Source organism: Xiphophorus couchianus, chromosome 3 (assembly GCF_001444195.1).
Source record: "Xiphophorus couchianus chromosome 3, X_couchianus-1.0, whole genome shotgun sequence".
In the NCBI taxonomy this organism is placed as follows: Eukaryota; Metazoa; Chordata; class Actinopteri; order Cyprinodontiformes; family Poeciliidae; genus Xiphophorus; species Xiphophorus couchianus.
The window spans coordinates 14,903,599-14,925,368 of record NC_040230.1 but is presented as its reverse complement, the minus strand read 5'-3'; the positions used below and the strand labels follow the sequence as shown (position 1 = coordinate 14,925,368).

General features: G+C 37.7%; 1 protein-coding gene across 2 annotated transcripts; it reads left to right on the top strand.

Annotated features, from left to right (window-relative positions):
- The first annotated feature begins 1,182 nt into the window (after positions 1-1,182).
- On the top strand, positions 1,183-17,179 carry snx27b (sorting nexin 27b). 2 transcript variants are annotated; one of them, XM_028012611.1, is made up of 13 exons: positions 1,183-1,529; positions 5,071-5,302; positions 6,495-6,687; positions 7,037-7,101; positions 7,193-7,297; positions 7,375-7,453; positions 8,972-9,135; positions 9,216-9,305; positions 10,939-11,088; positions 11,187-11,315; positions 11,937-11,996; positions 12,080-12,128; positions 12,221-17,179. In XM_028012611.1, the coding sequence occupies exons 1-13, from the start codon at positions 1,198-1,200 to the stop codon at positions 12,292-12,294; spliced, it is 1,722 nt and encodes a 573-aa protein (XP_027868412.1). In that variant the 5' UTR covers positions 1,183-1,197; the 3' UTR covers positions 12,295-17,179. The 2 variants fall into 2 exon arrangements, with proteins under 2 accessions (XP_027868412.1, XP_027868413.1); XM_028012612.1 differs by having other exon boundaries at positions 12,080-12,142.
- The last annotated feature ends 4,591 nt before the right edge of the window (positions 17,180-21,770 follow it).

The window sequence follows — 21,770 nt, the reverse complement described above, 5'->3', positions numbered from 1 at the left end:
CAAAATTGTGAGAATTTGATATATCTAATTGTAACTTGTCATGATTTGTATGTCACTTGTAGATGGATTAACTTATGCTTAGAAGAGCAAAAAAAGTATCTGGTTGCTTATGTCTTTATCTTGAAGTTACAATTGCAGGATTAAGTTTATAAACATGTTAAATTGTTTGTTTTAAGTTTGGGTAGTTTCAACCCAAACTCAATAATTTGCACACAAAAATGTTAAGCAATCAAAACGAGTGAAAAACTATCCAAACTCATACAGAAAGTGTTTTGTCTTATACACATTTTTGTCAAACCTATCTGTTTTGACTGTTGAAAATCTTCCTTTAAATGCAATAATATTGACTTATTTGATAAATAATGCATTTATTAATCTAATTAAAGAAATTTGTTGAAACAGATCACTGTGTGGCACAACAGCTGCACTGCTGCTGAGAGGACAGCTCTGCAGAGGGTGGTTAAGGCTCACAGTCCCCACAGAGAGGACTGTGTGTGGGGTGCAGCCTTTCCACCACCTCGGACCTCTACACAGCACAATGCCGGAGGAGGGCGCTCCTCATCATGAAAGAATCCACCCATCCTGCACACAGACTTTTCTAGCCGCTCCCCTCAGGCAGGAGGCTGAGGGGCATCCAGAGCAAAACCACCAGGCTGAGGAACAGTTTCTTCCCCTCAGCCATCAGACTGCTGAACTCAAGCTGCACCAAATGCAACTTCACACCATAGCTTATTTACACATGAACACATAACTACATATATATCACTTAAATTACTTTATTGTTAATTTGTTTACTTTATTTTATTATTTATCTATTTAATTTTTTAGTGTAGTGGATTTCTCTATCTGGGACCCGAGTACAAATTTCGTACCACAAACTCTCAAGAATAAAAAAAAAATCGTTGAATCCTTCTTCAAATATTTCCTAAATTCTAATTAGCATTATGGTTTAATCTAACGTTTAAATGAGTTCCAGGAAGCAATTATTGTTTAGTCGAGCTCAGGGATAAACAGAGGAGTTAGAAATGGAATGCTCCCCAGTCTTTGGTTTCGGCAATCATCGGCATTACTCGTCTTTTTCCGGCGTGTACCAGTCATTTAGCTAGCCAAGCTGATTAGCCCGGCTACTACAGCTAATGTTTGTAGGAAATTTAACGTTCGGGGAATTAGACTGAATGATACAAACAGTGTAGAAAGATGGCGGACGTAAAGGTACAAGGAGTTTGCTCCTCGGTCCCTCCGTTGCCTCGCCCTTCCTCCCGTAACGGCTCCGGTAGCGGCAGCGTTACACCAGACACCGGCGGCAGCTGGCAGACGCCAACCACCGTTACTTCAGGCCCCAGGCTGGTGCGGATAGTGAAGTCTGACTCGGGCTACGGCTTCAACGTTCGGGGGCAAGTAAGCGAAGGCGGGCAGCTGCGGAGCATTAACGGGGAGCTGTACGCTCCTCTGCAGCATGTGAGTGCTGTCCTCCCCGGGGGAGCTGCAGACAGAGCCGGTATCTCAAAGGGGGATAGGATCCTGGAAGTGTAAGTGGAAAAATGTTTCTACGTAAGTGAAAAATGTTTTGAACTGTAATTGGCTTGCACTGTAATTAGGGCAAAATGCACTCTCTATTTAAGACTTTTCCCCTGCCCTTTGGCAGGGGATCACCACCAACCTGGCTGATCTTGAATGCAGAAATATCCCAATGAAAGGAGTGTTTGTGTGCGTCAGAAATCATTAGAAATTCCTCTCACACTGATGTCAGACAGATATTCCTTGAATCGTCCCTTCTACATGTGAAATGTAAAGCAATTCCCAGTTAATTCTAAAATTATAACAATATTAAGTACCAGCACTGTTGCAGTATTGGCTACATTGACCACATGTTCCTGTTTTTAGTTTAGAGCAGTGAGGTTTCTGCTACTTTTTGGATAGAAGTCACCATCCTCAATGGCCTGTATGCATGCTGATGTTAGACTCTGTTGCTATGGAGAAGAGCACACATCCTAGAGCTCAGCATCAGCTAAGCCTCTTCAGTGTTTCTGTGTATGGTATAAGGCGATGCAGGTTCAGCTGTGATAGGCTTGCCTCTCAAAAATGCTCAGTCTGATTGGTTATTTCTTTTTTTTGCACGCTGCTTTGTGAAAGGGTGGCCTGTGGTAACCTGGCAGTTGGTTGACCCCATTATTGCTGTGTGCAAGCATGCGGTCTGACTTGCCATTAGACAATCTGGCATACCCTTCTAACTCATCTGTGTGCCTGTTACTTAGGTCAACATCAGCATTTGATTGCTTCTTATTGATTATTCTCCCTCACTATACCCTCAAGCTTATATAGCTTCCACTCCTTGATTTAAAGTTAGCTCCTGTACAGTGTATAACCTCCCTGTCAAAATAGTGTGTGCGCCAAGCTTGCTTGCAGATCATCAGGAAATTATTGTTACTTTAACTCTTTATGCTAAGTTATGTGCACATTTGTATAGAACTATTTCCTTTGAAGATTTTTTTTTACAAGGTAACTGATACAGATATTTCTTAAAAATCTTACTGTATGATTATTTTTAGTGTTTATTACTGAAATTGTTAATGGATTTACTTTGCAGGCAAAACACTCTAAGCTACATTAACGGCTTCAATCATATTCCTTGTACTCTTTTTGTGATTTCTCAAATTAATAAATAACATATTTATTTATTAAATCAAAACTAAGGAAGTTAAGACACATATAAAGTGTGTTTTACAGCTTGTTCCATCACTATCAAAAGTGCTGACAGTGTGAGTGCAAAGGCCACACTGATGCTTATTATATCATCATAGAGCTGCAGTAAAGAAAGCAATGCCAAAATGCTCAGTCTGCATTTTTGTGTTGCTGGAGAATGCTCCCAGCACACCTGGAAGATGTTTGCATATGGTTCAGTCCTATTACTCTTCTGCTTACTCATTCCCATACATATTTTTATCTTATCCAGCTTATGTAGTCGAAGCTTTCTATGTGTCTTAGGGGTGTTAGAGGAGCATTACTCCATTATATTTCTGTGTGTAGCTGTCTTTAAGTTTAAGTATTTATACTTCTCTCCTAATCTACAACTTTCTTTAAAAAATGTCCTCTTCCCTGTCAAAGTCCTATCACAGGGAACATCAAGCCTGGCAGCTGTTTTTATTTCTATTTTATCTTCAGTAACACAATGTGATAATATGCGACTTATCTGTCGCATATTATCTGAAAATTTGGAAATTCATGTTTTTTCCTGCTTTCAGAACATTAGCAGTTGTCATGACGATGAGGTACAACATTTAAAGATCTCTGGAAATATTTTGTAATAAAAGTACAATATTAAATGTATCACATCATCATAAAGTTTTATTTGTCATTGCCTAAAGAATTAGAGCTGCACCAGTCACATGATTCACAAACTGATTTCCGGTTTTCTCTGATGTGTCACATGTCAATTACAACATTGACCGACTTGCTAGAGGTTGTTGAAAAAACTTTTATCTTTAGGATTATTAAACTCTGATAAAGTACATCAAAGTAAACATTACTGGTTTATGTGTTTAGAGATAAAAAATTAGTTTTAATTTTTGATTAATTTAATTAAAGGGAAAAAAACAATTTCATCTGCTGATAATCAATTAGACAATAAAATAATAAAAAAGCCAATCCCAATCTCACCAATTAACATTAATTCCTGATCTTATGTAATATGTGAAGTATAGTATTTAACTTGAAATAACTCGATTTCATGAAGATGGAGTCGTTAAGCAACGACTAATAATTAAATAGTGTTAAATTTAATTATCTCAGTTTTACGCCGTAGTCTTAAATATGGAAAGATTTAATAAATTTACATATTCATTCATTTCTTCTTCCATCAACTTTTTGTTCTTGAAGGCAAATTTTTCTGTGGTATATGATTATATCCGAGGTAGTGTCATCATGCAGTGAGAAACCTGCAAACTCCACGATGGAGGGAAACAAGAGATTAAAGTAGTTTATTCCTAGACATTCAGCTTTGGAAAGTCTGCTTTTGAAACTGACTTGCTGGCTCAAATTTGGGTTCAATGCCTTCCAAAAATGCATTGAACTACAATAACCTATGTATTACAGGAGTCACATGCAGGAACTAGAAAACCCCCACCAGTTTAAGTTTCCAAAGTTATATTTGACTTCCTCATGCCAGCTAGTAACCAAAACAACTATCATAAAGTTTACAATAAAAATTTTAAAGAGAACAACGTAGGGCTGAGTTGGTGTTAGATATTTAGTTCTGTTTTTGTAATTTAATTGGTCTTATATTTAAATTTTAAATATATTTTAAAGTCTTATATTTAACATGCTGAAATTTGTAGAAATCCTGGTTAAATAAGTAATAAATGAGATAATATTTTGCTCATCAGCTTTACAGGAGTAGTAGTTGCTGCTGTAAACAAGGAAAAAGTGCTCAGTACATATGTTTTGCTAATTTATGCAAGTTATGGCTCAGATTACCTCAACCTTTTGTACAAAGATATTTTTTAAAGTGCTGAATAAATACAGTGAATGTTTCTCAGGACGTCTTCACTGTCAGGCTGTCTGTAAAACTTGGACTCGGTTTTAAAAGTGTCAGAAATAACCGTAGGTGATGCTGAGACCTTGTAGAGGAGACACTGCATGGCTGCTCTCAGTCAACCTAACTATAGGAGAAGTTGCTGCAGCTCTGTCATTAGAACTGCTTCTCCTCTTACACATTACTGCCAAAGTGTGCACACCCAATGTTTCTCCTGTTCAGCTGTACTCACAGCAGATACAGGCAGTTACTACTTACTAAATGCAAACAACAAAGACTTACTGAAGAGAATAACAATGTTTTTATATCAAAATGAGAAACTTTCTTCTGTTTACTTTATTATCATTCATTCTACTATTAATTCTGGACTTATTTTGTGGTTCACTTGCCGCTTGTGATGTGTGTCGGCTCAGATAGTGAGAAACTGAAACTACTGCTTTGAGCTTGATTTTGCGTGTCTCTTTGAATCTTTAGAAAGATGCGGCAACTCACAACAGCACCAGTTCCCCAATGACAACATGCCTTTCTTCTCCCTACAGCAATGGTGTAAATGTAGAGGGAGCCACACACAAGCAGGTGGTGGACCTGATCCGGGCTGGCGAGAAGGAGCTGGTGCTGGCAGTTCTGTCCGTCCCACCGCAGGAAGCCGACTGCCTGGATCCTGGTGACGACGTGTCGGCCCTGTCCTGTTATGACTACTCTGACAAGCAGGCCGTCCCGATCTCCATTCCGAGCTACAAACACACTGAACTCAATAGTGAAAAGTTTGTGGTAGGTGCAGAGCCTCGCAAACAAATTAATGCCCCTCGGTCTCATCTGGCCTTCATGGATAAGTGGAAAATCTAAACATGCAGCTGGAGATATAGGGAATCATTTACATTAAAATATAGTCATTAGTGAAAATGGCACAAAACAAGATCAAAATCCAGTTAATTTACCGTAAGACTTGAAAACTGATGTTTATTTATACTCTTGAATTAGTCAGATTACATTGGAAGTATTTTACAAGGAAGAATAAGCAAAACTATCCATCTCTATGTGGAACGCTGGGAGAGACAAATGGTGGTTATGCAAAGTATCGATAGGGGGAATACATACTCAGGCCACAATTTCCAGACTTTTATTAATGGTTTCTCTTTATCACATAAAATCCCCCCAAAACACTGTCTGTCCTAAAAAGGTCACCATCTGGATTTGACCTTTGTACCTAGATTTTCTGGCTTTGATGGACTCAAACCCAGATATTTCATTTTGTCTTATAGGATTTAATTACTGACCCAAACATAATGAAAAAAAAATTGATCAGCTGATTATTTTGCCGTACATATAAATATATCTATATTCTAATACTTTATTTTTTTAAACGTGCAACATTTTGAATTTAGGTAATACAGTCAATAGATATAAACCAATATCAACTCATAACCTTTACTAAAAAAAAACAAAAAACAATCCCATACAAAAAATAAAATGCACATCACACCAAACTATATAACATTTTATGTACGGTAGTTCTGGTGTTTTGAACCGTCGCCTGCAATTCTGAAACTCAGAACGCTGACCAGAGCTGCACCGCTTCTCTCTTCTTCAGTGCTGCCCGTTCTTCAGAGAGACGTTCTGCTGGCAGGTCTGTGAGATCACGGTCATGCCGCTCCAAAGGTTAACGTGTTCGTTCCTGGCGCTGCTTGTGATTAAACTCATAATTTCACTCTTCCAAGCTGTGCAGTGTGTGCCCTGTTCAGCAAAAGGTGAAAAAGTTAAAGGGTCATGTCTACCTTTGCAAGGAACTGCACACGTTCTAATGATGGATTAAAAGTAAATTGATAACTAGAATAAAGGAATTACAGATAAAGAAATGAAATCAAACCTTAAAAATCATTATCAGTTCTCAATAGCTAAAGTTTTAAGAATTTATGTTTTAGAAAGCTAACATGTCCTGTTTTTGGTTCCCTGTCCTTTCCAGGTATATAATGTGTATATGGCTGGTAGGCAGCTGTGCTCCAAGCGTTATCGGGAGTTTGTGATTTTACACCAAAACCTTAAGAGGGAATTTGCCAACTTTACGTTCCCCAAACTTCCTGGGAAGTGGCCTTTTTCACTCTCTGAGCAGCAGCTAGATGCACGGCGCCGAGGCCTGGAGGAATACCTCGAAAAAGGTGAAGGACAGCTCAAGTTCTGCAGTGTTTTCTGCATCCAGAAAAGTTTTATTCTCACCTCCACACAGCTGTAAAGCAGTCGGGAATTTAATGTCTTGTGGTTAGAAATTTTCTTTTATGTCGGGCAGAGTCACATATTTTTATAATGACTACTTACTTGGTTACTCATCTTCCATCTGCCAAAAGTCCTGCGGGGCAAATCTAACTTTTTTTTGTCCTCCTTAAACAAGCCTGAGAACATAGTGTGTGGGAAAGCTTAGCAGAGACACTGTGTACTGTATATCAAAGTGTGCTATTATGCTTTACTTTCACACAGAACCTAACTCTTGATGTTTGTGTCCTTCTGCAGTCTGTTCAGTACGGGTAATTGGAGAAAGCGACATCATGCAGGAGTTCTTGTCTGAATCGGACGAGGTAAAAAGAATAAAGCAAGTTAAAACTTGGGTTCCAACAAATATTTGCTGCTCCTCTTTGTGACAGTCTCTGTCTCCTTCTTGCAACCTAGAACTATAACGGTGTTTCAGACGTGGAGTTGAGAATAGCCATGCCAGATAATACTACCCTCACTGTTAGAGTTCGTAAAAACTCCACTACAGACCAGGTTTATCAGGTAAACACAGACATGCGTTCATCCATGTGTTCTTGTTCTTTGTTACACTCCCTTTCCATCTGCTTTTCCCTTTCCAGGCCGTGGTCATGAAGCTTGGCATAGACGGTATAACTGCTAGCTACTTTGCTCTGTTTGAGGTCATCAACCATACCTTTGGTGAGTAAGGACTCAAACAAACTGCAGTTGCACCTTTCTTTCCTGACACTGGCATGTTGGCTTTTAATTAAAATGGCCATGGCAATTTTTCCACTTCTGCTTATTTTAAAGGAGAAAAACTCCCTCTTTAAAAGGAGTCACTCTGGCTGGTTTCACTTCCACAACTGCTTTAAAATGAGTCAGATTTCACGGGGTTTCGGAATGGAAAAGTAATTGACTAAAATTGTACTAAACAGTAGACGCATATTCCTGCAGCTCTAAAACATGTACTCAGCATGGCTATGTGATGTCTATTTCTGCAAAGAAATCTGCAGTATTTCGTTTAATTTAATATGTAGTTCAGACTTGTTGCTGTCAGGCACACAGAATGCAATCTTTTTTTTATGTCAAATAGTGATTTATGTCCAATCCAGTTGATTTGTATAGCACATTTCAGCAAAAAGGCAGTTAAAAGTACTTTGCACAATTAAAAACATGAAATTATGCATGCTTCAGTGCTTAATGAAGCATGCATTGAAAAAACGTTTTTCCGCTGCACCAAAATGTGATCAACCACCAGATGTTGCTACTAAAAAATCTACTCTTTGTAGATTTTTTAGTATACCTTCACTTGAGGTCTTTGCCATTTACGTGGCACAAAACTCGAAATGTAAGCCACCTTCACAGATTGAAGGTGGCTGAAATCAGTGGAAAAGTTGACCACATATTGTGGAGTTTTAATACAACGGTAGAGTCAGAGCTCGCTTATGGACTTTTACCTTGATTCTCAAATATTCAAGAGTCAAATTTTCCCAGAAAAACCTTGTTACAGTTTAGTGAATGAGAAAATAATTTAGCAGCTCCATTGCCCTTATGTTTTCTGCTCTCCTTTAGGAAATTGTAATTAGGAGGTATTGATTTAATCATTATTGCTGTCTCACTATTTTCATCCAAACATGTTTCTTTTTAAAAAGAGAACAACATGTCAGCACCAGATGGTTTTTGCATGGTAATTTAAAACCCGACTTCTCTAGAAATGTCTGTAGTAATTTAATAGTGAACATTTAGTTATTCATTGTGTTTAATTAATCCTATTGTACTAGTACTTTAAAATTGAGGAGAACTTGAGTGATGGAGAATGCAAGATATTTGATTTTGAAGTTATTTATTAATAATAAAAGCTATTTTGTTTTGTTTAAATCTTTAAATAACTGGAGATATTTTCCTCAAAAACCATGACAAAAATGAGCAACTGCAATCTTAAATCAAGCAAAACACAAACAAAAAAAAAATATTTCATATGTCAAATGCCAGCAAATACTCCCATGAGCTTCAAAAGCAGCTTCATTAAAAGAACAGATGATGCAACACAGTGGTAAACATACCCTTGTTCCTATTTCACATCTGTCACCACCACCACCAGCAGTATCCACTCTTGATTTGCTGTGTTCCAACAGTTCTAATCAAAATCAGGTTTTGTTGCATTGTAGTAACAGGCTTTGTTTCTCCCTCTTTCTGTCATTGGACCTTATTCCTCAGTGCGTAAACTGGCCCCCAACGAGTTCCCCCACAAACTTTATGTACAGAACTATACCTCAGCCATCCCAGGAACCTGCCTCACTCTGCGAAAGTGGCTCTTCACCACAGAAGAAGAGATCTTGCTCAATGACAACCAACTTGCTGTCAGCTACTTCTTTCACCAGGTAGGTACATATTTGCATAACGTGTATTTTTTTTCTGGGGGTTTTTGTTAAATATTACCATGCGTGTGACCCTTTTGCAGGCAGCTGATGATGTGAAGAAAGGCTTCATTAAAGTTGAGCAAAAGTCTTATCAGCTCCAAAAACTGGCGGAGCAGAAGAAGATGTCCATGGTTAGTACCGCACAAAACATCTCAATATAATTACTGATCACAGTTCAATGTTGAATCTCTCTACATTGAGAGATTTGGATTATGTAGGTAGCTTGTTTATTATCTGATAAAGTAGAAACTGTAAAAATGCTGCATAACGCTCACCATCAGCTCCCCTTGCACCATATTATCCATGTTCATTAGTTCTGAAGTACTTTTAAACACTCTAGATACTCCTGGTAGTATTTAGCATGTAAAACAAAGTCTCTACATACAGTAATTTTCTTAAAACATTCATGAGGACATTTCCTGTCACCTTCACATAGTGTCAGGAAAAGCAGTATACTTTTTTTAAACAAAAATGGTTGAATGTGAACATGTGTGAGAACAGAAACAGAAAATATAACAGATCTGACAGGTACTGAAGAAGACGAGATTTACAAAGGGCTACAGAAAATCTGCGGTCAGAAAAATAAGACCTACACCATTCCAGTACAGTGCCTCTAATGCACAGTGTGTTTATGGGGATACTGTGGTCATCTGTACCAAATGTAGCTGTGATGTCAAAAAGTGACTAATGAAAATGCTGTGCTGTGAGCGACATTAAAACCATGTTCACCTAATAAAGGTTGCAGGAGCTCAAACTGCACCCATCACTGCCATTATTATTCACTCAGTATTATTCATACTTTTCTTTCATTCTCTTCTTACTCTATGTTGTATTTCGCTCCCTGAACATTTTCAGAAGGAGGCGGTATTAACAACACGGCTTAACAAGGTTCATTCTGCCTCTTGTACTCTGGAGACGGGTAGTCTGGGACTTTCTCATTCACATCTCTAGAAATGAGAGCTCATTTCTGCTGAAAATATCCTCCTGTGACGGACATGTGTGAAGAGCAACTTTAAAAACCTCAGGCTACCCTATCTATTTTCACTTTCGGCAAAACATCCCTGGTGTTATTGTGTTAAAAATGTCTTGAACGAGTTCCAGACAAAATTGCCCCAGTAATAATATGTGTTGACTTACTGTAACTGGGAGCTTAAAGTAAAGGCAGTAATTTAAGGAATTTAAAAAGTTCTTCAGCTGTATGTTTGTTCATGGCCCAGTGCTTTTAGAGACTTAGCAGGTATGAGTCTGATCTGAGGCTGAGACACAGCAGCGAGCCCAAAGTTGGAAGAGGAGAATTAACTTCAACCATTTTCACACAGAAACTGGCATCTCCCTGCAGGATTTTGCTGAGGTGTGAACTCTCTGATTTGTGCTTGAGAATGTAACTGTTGTGAAACAATGAGAAAATGTTTTACTTCTCAGTTTCGCTTCATTGTTCTCCTGATTGCCGTTCTCTGTCACGCTCTGCAGAGGTGAAACTGCATCAGAAGACTTCTGCTGCAAATCTATGGGCCTTTAGTAGTTCTGTTTTGTGATTGGGCAAGACTGGGTAGAGTGGAGTTTAAATCTCTTCTATTTCTGCTAGTGTATCTGCAGGAAAAATATGCTTATTGTCATCCCATCTAAAAGTTTAAGCAGATTAAAAACATTGTTATGCCTCCACTGAAATTTAAAAATAAAAATCACTTGCAGGCATTTGTACTTAACGAGGTCTGTAAATGTTATCCATCTCACTACTTCTGTTTGTTGTGTATTTCTTCTCAGTACTTGAGTTTGTTACGGAGCTGTGAGGGCTACAATGAGATCGTATTCCCTCATTGTTCCTGTGACTCCCGACGTAAAGGCCATGTGATCACAGCCATCAGTATACATAACTTTAAGCTACACGCCTGTACAGAAGAAGGTTCTCTGGAGGTAAGTGCAGCTGCTTCTTAGTTCACGTTCCGTTATTTCTGTGTATTTATTTCTCGTGTGTTGAAGGCGAGCAAAATAAAGACTCTTTGTCGCTACAGAGCCAGGTGATTGCTTTCGAATGGGGGGAGATGCAGAGATGGGACACAGACGAAGAGGGCATGGCTTTCTGTTTTGAATATGCACGGGGAGAGAAGAAGCCACGCTGGGTGAAGATTTTTACTCCTTATGTAAGTTTTGGAAATCTTGTTTTTTAAATGTCCTTGTTGCTGAGATACCTTTTTTAAATGATGAAGGCTGGACAGAGTTGACAGATTGAGCTAAGTACATGGAAATCTTGGAAGAAAATCCGATGTAAGACTCAGAGCTTCACCGTCCTGCAGAACAATGACCCTGAACATAAAGCCCAAACCACAGTTTATGTTTTAAATTAATATTCATGTGTTGGAATGGCCCAGTCAAAGTTCAAACCAATGTACAATTAAGACTGCAGCAAGGCTTACTAGTTGCTTTTCATAGACATTACATCTGATCAGACGTAACTTGCACTATTTGGCAAAGAGGAATTGTCCCAAGTTTCAGTTTGTAAGTGTTAAAAACAAACAGACATACTGCAAAAGACTTTCAACAATAATTGCAATGAAATGTGGTTTCATAACTGAATGCAAATCTGTACTACACTCTGAAAAGTTTGAAAACCAAATGTCTTTCTACCGTGCAATCAGGTAACATTTTGTGTTGATCTATGTCATAAAATTCCAAGAACATAAGCAATTGTTTGTTTAAATGTGACACAAAAACTTTTGAAGCCTCCTCCACATGAATCTGTTTCTCTTTCCATGGATGTTCAGTTTAACTACATGCATGAGTGCTTCGAGAGAGTCTTCTGTGAGCTGAAGTGGAGGAAAGAGGTAACCACAGTCCACTTGTAACTACCTCGGTTACAGACTTTGCTCTAGCGTCCTTTATTCATATCTCGCCCATGTGCTTCCAGGTGGAAGAGGAGGCCACAGACAAGGACAACAAGAACTGCAGTAAAGATGGTATGTGCGGAAAGGTAAGGCTTTGAATCAACAAGCATTTTTGTATCGTACAAGCTGGCAAGACTCGGCCCTGACCCACGTTTGTGTTGCAGAATATTTTCCAGCTGTTGAGGCACAGAAGAGATGGGGGCACGTAGGGGGAGAACATTGTCACCGACTCAGCTGAGTGTTTACCCTGACCCAGTCTCACTCAGCCAAGCACTTACATGGTCATCATTTACACTCCATTAACTACAACACAGGACGCTGCTCCCTACATGTTAACCAACAACCATCTGCTGAAAAACATGAAAACACAAGCATTAAAAAAAAAAAGAAACTACATGACTCACGAGCCAGAACTTTATGAACATGTGTTAAACTAAAGCTTTGGCAGACCTAAAGTGAAGGATTCATGCAAGGTGTTCTTCCTGGTCAGAAGTGGATTGTAAGCAGGATGATTTAAACTTTTTTTTTTTTGTGTTTTGGAGCTGAAGAAAAACTATTGAAGTGAATAATCGGTGCAAAAACAAGGACAACTGAAAGCATTTAGAGAAAGGAGCAAGGACAAGAAAAATTTGCTATTCTTATCCATTGTGGGTGCATGATATCCACATCTGGTGGAGAAGAGTCAAAGATCCTGGGATGTAACTTACAGTTAAATCGGGTTACATGTTGACAATTTTCACAAATTTTGCTCTGAATTTGCCTCTAGAAAGAATCAAAAAGCCTGAATGTAGCAGGTAAAACAAATGCATTTGTTAGTTTTATTTTTGGGGATGCACATGGAGCTGGAACTTGGATTTACACTAATGTTGCACTTTATCAAACTGCATTCATAAAGCTTCAAGATGTGCAGATTGAAACCTCAGACATTACACATGGTTCAGTACTGGAATAAGCTTAGGCTGGATGTGACATTTTGACTGACTGAATTATAAACTGATTCCCCAACTGGTGTTAAAGCCATGACTTAAACCTTAGTGTGCAGGTTCTTCTCAATAAAGTAGAATATCTTGAAATAGTTATTTCATGAAAGTATTTCAATTAAAAAAATAATTTCCGTTAATTCTAATGACTGTGGCTTGAAGACTCTAAATTCTGTTTTTCAGAAAGTTTTTGTACCAGACATTTCAAATCACGGCCTGCAGAGTCATAGATGACTTTGGCTGTTCTGAGTGTTGAATTTAATGCTTTTAAGTGTGAGCATATAGGATCATTGAGTGGAAGGAAGACATTATCTTGACATGTGTGTTAGTTTGTGAAGCAGCAGATGAAGTCAGTTTGTTTTTTTCTGTTGCTTGTGCGCCTGTTTCACTCCGCACAATATTCCTAATATGCTTGGATATGCACTGTGAACTGCACCTTCTTCAGAAATATCAGTGTAACACATAAAATAAAATTTCTTTGTTTAAAAACTCCCTGTTTATTTGTCTTATAGCATAATAAAATGTTTTGAAAAACAGAATTTTAGTTTTTTTAGTAGTTCTAAGCCATAATCATCAAAATTAACTAAAATAAATGCTTGAAAGATATAACTCTGCATGTAATGAGTGAATTACTGAAACACATGTTACGTCCTGATGAGACTCTGTTTTATTTAGATGACCCTGTACCTACAGTATTAGGAGAACATCCATGCCATTATGTTTTAGGGGTATGGTACTGTAGAAAATTATATTCAGGGTGCATTACCTAGAACAAGCAGCAGAGGTCCTTCTGCTCGTTCCTGCCCTCTCGTTCACAGTGATTACTTTGTTTCTGGTCGCTCCCACAGGATTTATATTAGGCTTGAAATTCAAGCGGCTTTTCCACACCACAGTGTTGATCTCTGTGGACGGTACTTTGCCGAATAGGTCTGCCACCCATTCACAGCAGAATTCAGGCTTAGTTATGCGACAGTCTCTTATCAGAAGGAAATGTTTTCATCTTTATACAAGAAGGCAAATAGGCTCCATCAATTAAGGCTTTCTTGCAACTGATCTTATTGCTGAAATCTAATAATGGAAATATGAAGTTTAATGTCAAGTAAGAGCTAATAACGTGATCCTGCAGTACAGATATCAACTTGAAAACTAAACTGGAATGTAATTTTTTTTTTTGTTTAACTCTGTAAGAAACTGATAGTATTTGCTCGTTATTAAGTTTTGTCTCCCCAGTCTAATGTCGGCCTGTTTATGTTCTATTTTAATCTAATCTTATTGACTTTAATTGCAACTAAAAATCCTTCTGACATGTTCATCTTCTTTGAAAAGCTTCCAGTCATTTGACACTAGTTTTGTGCAAGTCTTTCATCATCACTTATTTCTTTATATTGTACTTTCAATGAGTCAGATTTTGTTTAAGTCTTTTAGAGATATTGTAATTCTTCGGTCCTCCCTAAGAGATTTTCTTTGAATGTTGGCTGCTTTTTGTAAGTTTTCAGTCTTGTGTCCAACCATTCAGATATTTATTAGTTGGTTAAGCAACTTAATTTCCACCTCAGAATAATTCAGATAAAACGCCTACTGATTTCACAGTGTGTAAAGTATTGTCCCTCCTTCTGTGATTGAATTAATTGAATACCAAAGATAAGAGATTGAAACATATACAGGGTTCCGAAGCACTCTCAAAATCTGTGGAATGTAATTTTTGTAGTTTACTCCATAGAAAAAGAAATACAAGTATTGCAAATATTTATATTACCAGACTCAATACCTTTTAGCAGAATATCAGATTTTTCCAAAATAAGTATGTGCAACCAGAAATCTTCACACTGATTGTCTCTGTCTTTTACCTCTACCTTAGACAGCTGTTGGAATTATGTAAACATTTTAAATTAAGATGCATCGAACGGAGCATGTAACATGTATCTTATGGGTTTCAGTGTGAGTGCTCAGGTGACTGTTAAAAGCTATACAATCTAAGCCTTTTTGGAATTAAGCGCATCATATCCAGCCGCTACCAGGTTACTCTTTAAGTGTGAAAATTATCACCAAATGAAAAAGTTACCGAATTAGCTACATGTCTCATATGTTGAGAAATGTTTAGATTTTACAGGCTGCACGAAATGTGTAAGAGTTTAAACAGATAACAGGAAGGCTGAAAGTAGTATAATGAAGATACTCTGCTTTGATGTCTACCTCTGTCTTAAATGTTACACATTGGATTTGGAAATGCTTGCTGTCTTTTGGAAACTTCCCAGATCAACATTTTGTAAGGAATAAACAGGGAGACTTCTGCTTTTGTAATGCTACACATACTAACTGCTGATATGAGATGCTTAAAACAATAGAAATGATCAATTCCATAGTAATTTTGTCCATGTTTTAAAAATATAAACCCTGAGTTATACTGACTGCTCTAACCCCAACTCTTTGCTTCTTTTGTAAATACTTAATAACAATTCATGGCAGGAATACTAAAGAGGCATTTTGTACACTGTTCTTAAATGTTATTACAAGTGCTTAATCATCCAGAATGTCTGCAACTCAAATCTTTACAAAAGCTGGTGATCAACCAAAATATTCTGATCAATGCATCTCTAATCATAGTCCTAGTAAACATAGATGTTTCATGAACAGGTGCTACATTAGTGATTGACCAGGTAATAAAAAGTGAGCTATGGATTTTTTTTTCATAGATTTGTTTGGAAAACTCCTTTATTGACAGTATTTGTCTTTTTTTTATTCACTAAATGATTGACCGACGTAGGATGCATCTTTCGTGTTCTGTGTAACATCTTTTGATATCTTTTTCCGTGCTATTTAAACAAAAAAAAAAAACATTATTTTGTAACGTTCTAGTACATGTTTGTCTTTTCTCGAGCCTTGTTTTTCCAAGACTTTTGTTTGTCCTACTTATTTCCTTTTTGCACAATGATTGGGTGCAAGAGCTAAACTCTAAATGACAAAAAGTAGCCAAAATCCAAAGAAAAACATTGAATGACCTTCAGAAAGTCTGGAAAATTATTGATTAAAAAGACTTTAGAGGACTACAAGAAACCCTGACTGATCGAACTGAACTGAAAAGATGATTAATTGATTTAATTTTTGCATAGCACTGAAGAAAGATGAATCAGTTGACCTGAGATTGGGATCAGATCTACTCTGATCAGTGATTGGGAGGTTAAATACTGAAAATATGAGTCCCACCATTAGGAGTTTATGAACATCCAACAGCTTAGACCTTTTTGCTGCAATAAATGAATAGGGATAATTTTGTCTTGTTATTCCCTCATGTTCTGTTGGATTCAAAACTACTACCTCTACCACATAACCTGCAGCACATATTATTTTCTATTTTATGTGCTATAGCCTTTAAGATAATAATTAAAAAATCAAAAATGGTGGGTCAAATTTATAGTGACCAATAAAAGCCTGATCAATGCATTTTTGTTGCTGTATAGGATTAAATCAGTCATCAAGATGATCATATTAATAATACAGAGGTCACTGATCACCAATCGGGGTTAAATTTGTATTGCCACTTCTGCTCTGTCATTCATGATCATGTTGTTGAAACTAATTCTCAATCCACTAAATAAGGTTAAATGCTAATAAACAGTTGATGATCTGCCCAAACTCGACTCCATCAGCTAATCAGGACATAAGAATTGTTTTGGTTATCTACAAGCATTTGTACAATTCACATCAGTGGCTTTTTTTAAGTTTGTTTGTTATAGTGATAGCGCTGTTCACAAAAGCCATTCTAGGTGATTAATGAGTTTAAGCAGACCTCTGTGGGTTCGTACAGGGGCTTTAATTTAGAGTGCGCCTCCTCCAATTGAAAGATTGAATGTGCAGCCCTGAAGGCCGAAAACATTTTGTTGGCTTCTTGTCTGTTCACTGAACCAAGTCTGACATAGCCAATTGTCTGACACCTTCAAGTGTGCACTCTCTACATTCTTGTTCTGTATACAAAACAATGTTACTTTATTTATTTTGCTACGGCAGTGTTAAATTGAGATAATTAGGTATGGAGATCAACCTGCAAAACTTTTGACTTGTTGAAATGTAAAGTTTAAAAAGAGGCGTCAGTTATTGAAATAAATTGTAACATATTCTTTTAAATAAACTGATTTACTGATGCAACTGTTGTTCTTTTTTTTTTTCTTTTTTTTTTCTTTTGCGCTGAAGCTCGAGAGAAAACCAGTAGGTTGGAGCCAGGAGAGAAGTACTGCCAAAATCCCAAAGTCATGCACAGTTTTTGCCTGGCGTGCAGAGTTAGTTGATTTTATGCAGATTCTCTGCTCTACTTTGTGTGCCCACATCTGTTTTCTCTTTTCCTTTCATCACATTGCCCCTCCTTAATTTCTCCCAATCCGGCCGACTTTTAATGAGATCTGGGAGACAATTACCCAACAGGCTGCAAAATGGTTGTTCCACATCGATCTGCATCAAGTGTCTGCACCCGGTAATTAATAGCTATTGACTGTTGTTGGTGCGGGATATTATCCCTGAAGATTTGAATATTGATCAGCAAACATTTCAAACACGTGGGTCCTGTACTGTGAGGTGTCATGTAAATGATTTGAGTTTGCTGCCAACTTGGATTTCTAAAATTTTACTGCTTTCTATGATGAATAAAACTGTTTATATAAGATTTAATAGCTCTAGATTTTGAGAATTGTGTCCAGGGGCCATAATCCTTACCGTGCTGCGAGGACATCCTTCTTTTGACTATGATAGCCTGCGTGTTTACTGTAGTGGCAAACTTGATAATTGAATGTGTCTTGCTCTAATAGATGGAAGGAAAAACCAAACTGACAAGTGGCTAAACTACAAAACTGATTCATTATTACTGTAGTGCCTCATTTTATTATTGCTTGTTGGAGTATCCAGCATTGCTTAAATTCAATTCCGTTTTAATTCTGTGTATTTACATAGTGCTACTTCCAAACAAGAAGACCCTAACCAAAACAGTCTGTTCTAACCAAGCAAGAGAAGTTCCTATCAATTATTCAAGACCTAACAGGAGGTGACATATGCAGTTCTTCACTAAAGGTCTGGGTACCAACATTTCTGGCTTAGATCATTAGCATTGTAACTCCTTAATTAGGATTTTGACAAAGACGGAAACTTGAACCTAGAGAAGAACTCTATCCTCATCTGTACGAAAATAATGACAAGTCGCTTTGATAACACTATCCAAGAATAGGACTCAGCGAAACAAAAAGACAGCGAACCAGGATCTAGGGAAATAACAAGGAGTGTTAAATGGGACGAAGTTAAACAGAAAAGCACAGAGCCAGGAGTCTTTTACATAGAAAGAAAAACCAAGTAGACAAAGTTAGTGGCAGCAATAGCTGTACCTAAAGTAGGGCTGGACAATATGGCTGAAAAACGTATAACGATGTAAGTGTTTCAAACCAGACTATTGATAATGCTTTATTGATTTATATTTTGTTTTAAATATCCAGAATACTGCCAAACTGGTTGCGTGACCTTTCCTGTTTCATTTACAGTTTCACTCCACACCATTGCTGTTTATTTTTAAACAGTTTTGAGGCATGGTGCGAAACATGAAACTACTGCTGCATAAGTTACTCAACAGGTTGTTGGTAGGCTAGTGATCTAGTTGATGCCGCCAACGTTCATTAGCTCGTTATGAGAGGTTGATCAGCTAAAACCTATTATGGGTTATCTATTGATATCGAACACATGATACCCGATTTATAGTGTTACCAATTTATTGTCCAAACCTAAAGTTATATCTAGGAAACACAAAGACTGAGCAAAAGGTGCTTTCTTTAAGGAATGGTTCAGTCGAGAATAAAGACACAGCTAAACAGACACACAGTGGGTCAAAATGATTTTGTATGGAATGAAGAAAACAAGGTGTTTTTAAATGTTGTGCAGTTTGCACCTTGGACCATTTGTTGTATATTTTTAAATTCTCTCCATGTGTTTATTTTCTCCTCATGGACAGCAGCAGCACCAGAACTGACAGGGCTGTACAGCAGCAACAGCAGTGTGTTAACAGGTTGTGTGCATGAAATCTGGAGTCGGCTTCAGGAGTTTTAGTGATTACCGCATTGAGCCTGCAGCGGGGCCCCACACTCTAACACCATCTCTGGGATTTAGTTTCTGCTTTTTATTTGTGCAAATGAGTGGGACATCTACAGCCACAGATTGCAGTGGGCCACTGACACCAAAGACAGATGTTCTGCATCCCGCCCTCCTGCTTGTTGGACTGTGTTGCACGACTCGGCTCACTTCTCCTCTGAACAAAGAGCTCCGCATGAGCTGTCGACACAGAGCAGGTGGATGACTGAGTCTGTGGAGGAGGAGAGCCTCTGAAAATTTATTACCTCTGCTGTGGTGCAATTCTCAGCAGCCGCACTTGTCGTATGCAGACAAAAGGAGTTCAGTAGGCCACTGACTTCCCCCAGGGTATCTCTTACATAGCATGCTTGAAATGAAAAAGTTTAAAGTCAAATTAATAGCATCAAAGTCAAAAGTATGATTATTTCTCTGCCAAGATGTCAATTACCCAAATTCTATTATCATAAAGTGTTTGCATCATTTCATGGTCAATCATTTTAAAACTGGAATTTTTGCCAATGTCCTTTGCATAAATCTTGTTAAAGACAGCCTCTATCAGTTCTGAATATATGTCCAGTCACCCTTAAATGCTGGTCTAAGCGCAGTTTAGCAGCTGCAGCATCTACAAGGAGACAGGGGAGGAGGGAAGGCGGAGTCTCTCCTTTTCCTTTCAACCTCTCCACTTCTCTCTCTCTCTCATTAATGACCAATCAGTTAAAAACTTTATTGGTCCCAACCTGCTCCCTCAGCACATTTTTTTGCTCCCTCGTCTCTTTCTATCAACCAACCCATGAAGACACCTCGTTCCCTCCTTTCATTCTGCATCACCTCCGTCCATCTCTGCAAAGCTCTCTCTTCCTTCTGCCTTTCCTTTATCGCTGCGCTTCATTTCCTCTATCCTTCCTTTCCTCCCAGGCTCACTACCGCTCCCTCTCCCTCACTACCGCTGTCCCAATTCTGCATCCTCTTTCAAAATTTTGCTCATGGGGAAGCCAAGTTAGAAAATGAAACTGAGGAGACAATACTTTGAAATACTCACATTTAAGTCTGTATTTGAATACTTCTGTACCATGTTTAAGCATTTACCAAAGTAATAACCTTTTCCAAACTTTTTCACAGTTTATCACCTTAAAACTGCAAACTCCAATGCATTTCATAGCAATCTTCTGTGTTAAACCAGCACCAAGAGGTGCTTAAGTGTGAATTGGAAGAAATGTCTACCAGCGTTTTAAATACACACATGTCCCTGTGAAAAAACTGCTAAAGCTGTCAAATGGAATGGACAGCTTAAATTTATTTGTGGCCAAACTTTTCTCTGAGACATTCCACCACTTAAATATGCTCTACAGGTACATCTCAAAAATATAAATACCAAAAAAAGTTTAAAAAGAGATTTCTCCCATTTCAGAAAGTGAAATTCACATAATGTACGAATAGAATATTTATAGAATATTCTATTTCTATTAATAAAATATTATATTCTATGAATATTCAACCATTGAGTGAAATATTTCAAATCTTTATATTACATTTGGGTCAGAAAATTACTACCCACCATGACACCAAGAGTCTAGAGGAAGAGTGATTTCAAATGATAGTCTAAGCTAATGATTATTAGTATTTATCAAATAAAATAAATAAACTTAACTTGACAGTGCCACGCTCATTTATACCACTGATAATATATAATAGTTGCAATTGAAGCCATGGCTTTGTTTGTTATACTCTTCCTGTTAACTTTATTATGTTGATAGGAAAGTTCAGCATGTCATCTATCACTTCCTGTTTCCTTAAGGTGTATGATGCCACAAATGTTAGCCTTTACTACTCTTCAAGATGAAAAAGACAAGCGAACAATTGAAATAAGTAAGCCACAGACATGTTGATCTTCAGGAAACTGACCCATATCCACAGATCCACAACTATCAAATCTAAAAACAACCTAAACTGTGAAAAATAAGACTGGGAGACAACCGAACTTTGACACACTTTGTGGAATAAAAGTCTTCTGACATCACTGCAGCGAAGATTTGCTTCTCCACGTCTTCGTGACACTATTTTACTTTAAGGCTTTTGCGCACATCTTTTCCCAGCATGTCAGTAGTAGTGTCAGGCGCTGAATCACATTAATGAATAGAATAAACAACACCTTCCATAGCACTATACTGAACATTTTAGAGGAAGTATCTGTTTGCTTTATGCTCCACAGAAATTAAACTCCTGCACCAAAACCAACTAAAGTGATGCAAAAATGTGTTCTAGTCTCATCTCCTCTGCCCTTTACATTGACATTAATAACTTCAGGGATTTATACAATCTGATACGCATCCTGAAATTTTTTTTTACAGCACATGGAGCCAAACTCAGAGTTCCTGGGCATCTTGCCTGGATGATATTTCAGTACATACAGAGCTGTGGCTGGACTGCATTTGGTAAATGTTGCCCATTTGTTAGAAGTACTGCTTTTATCATTCACAAACTGAAAGCAACAAGACAAACTTAAATTGGTCACATTCCCCCTTCTTTTCGATCACTTTTTAAGTTAAGAAAGCACCAAAACACGTCCCAACAATAAATCAATATGGTAGTTTTATGCACTTTTATTTGCTGTTTTGATCAAACTTTATATGTTTTTTAA

What these genes read in the sequence shown, in the direction of transcription:
- snx27b (XM_028012611.1), top strand. Translation starts at nt 1,198, where the DNA reads ATGGCGGACGTAAAGGTACAAGGAGTTTGCTCCTCGGTCCCTCCGTTG. An exon ending in TCAGCTACTTCTTTCACCAG is followed by an intron (nt 9,136 to 9,215) that starts GTAGGTACATAT and finishes ACCCTTTTGCAG; the next exon opens with GCAGCTGATGATGTGAAGAA. An exon ending in TGAAGATTTTTACTCCTTAT is followed by an intron (nt 11,316 to 11,936) that starts GTAAGTTTTGGA and finishes ATGGATGTTCAG; the next exon opens with TTTAACTACATGCATGAGTG.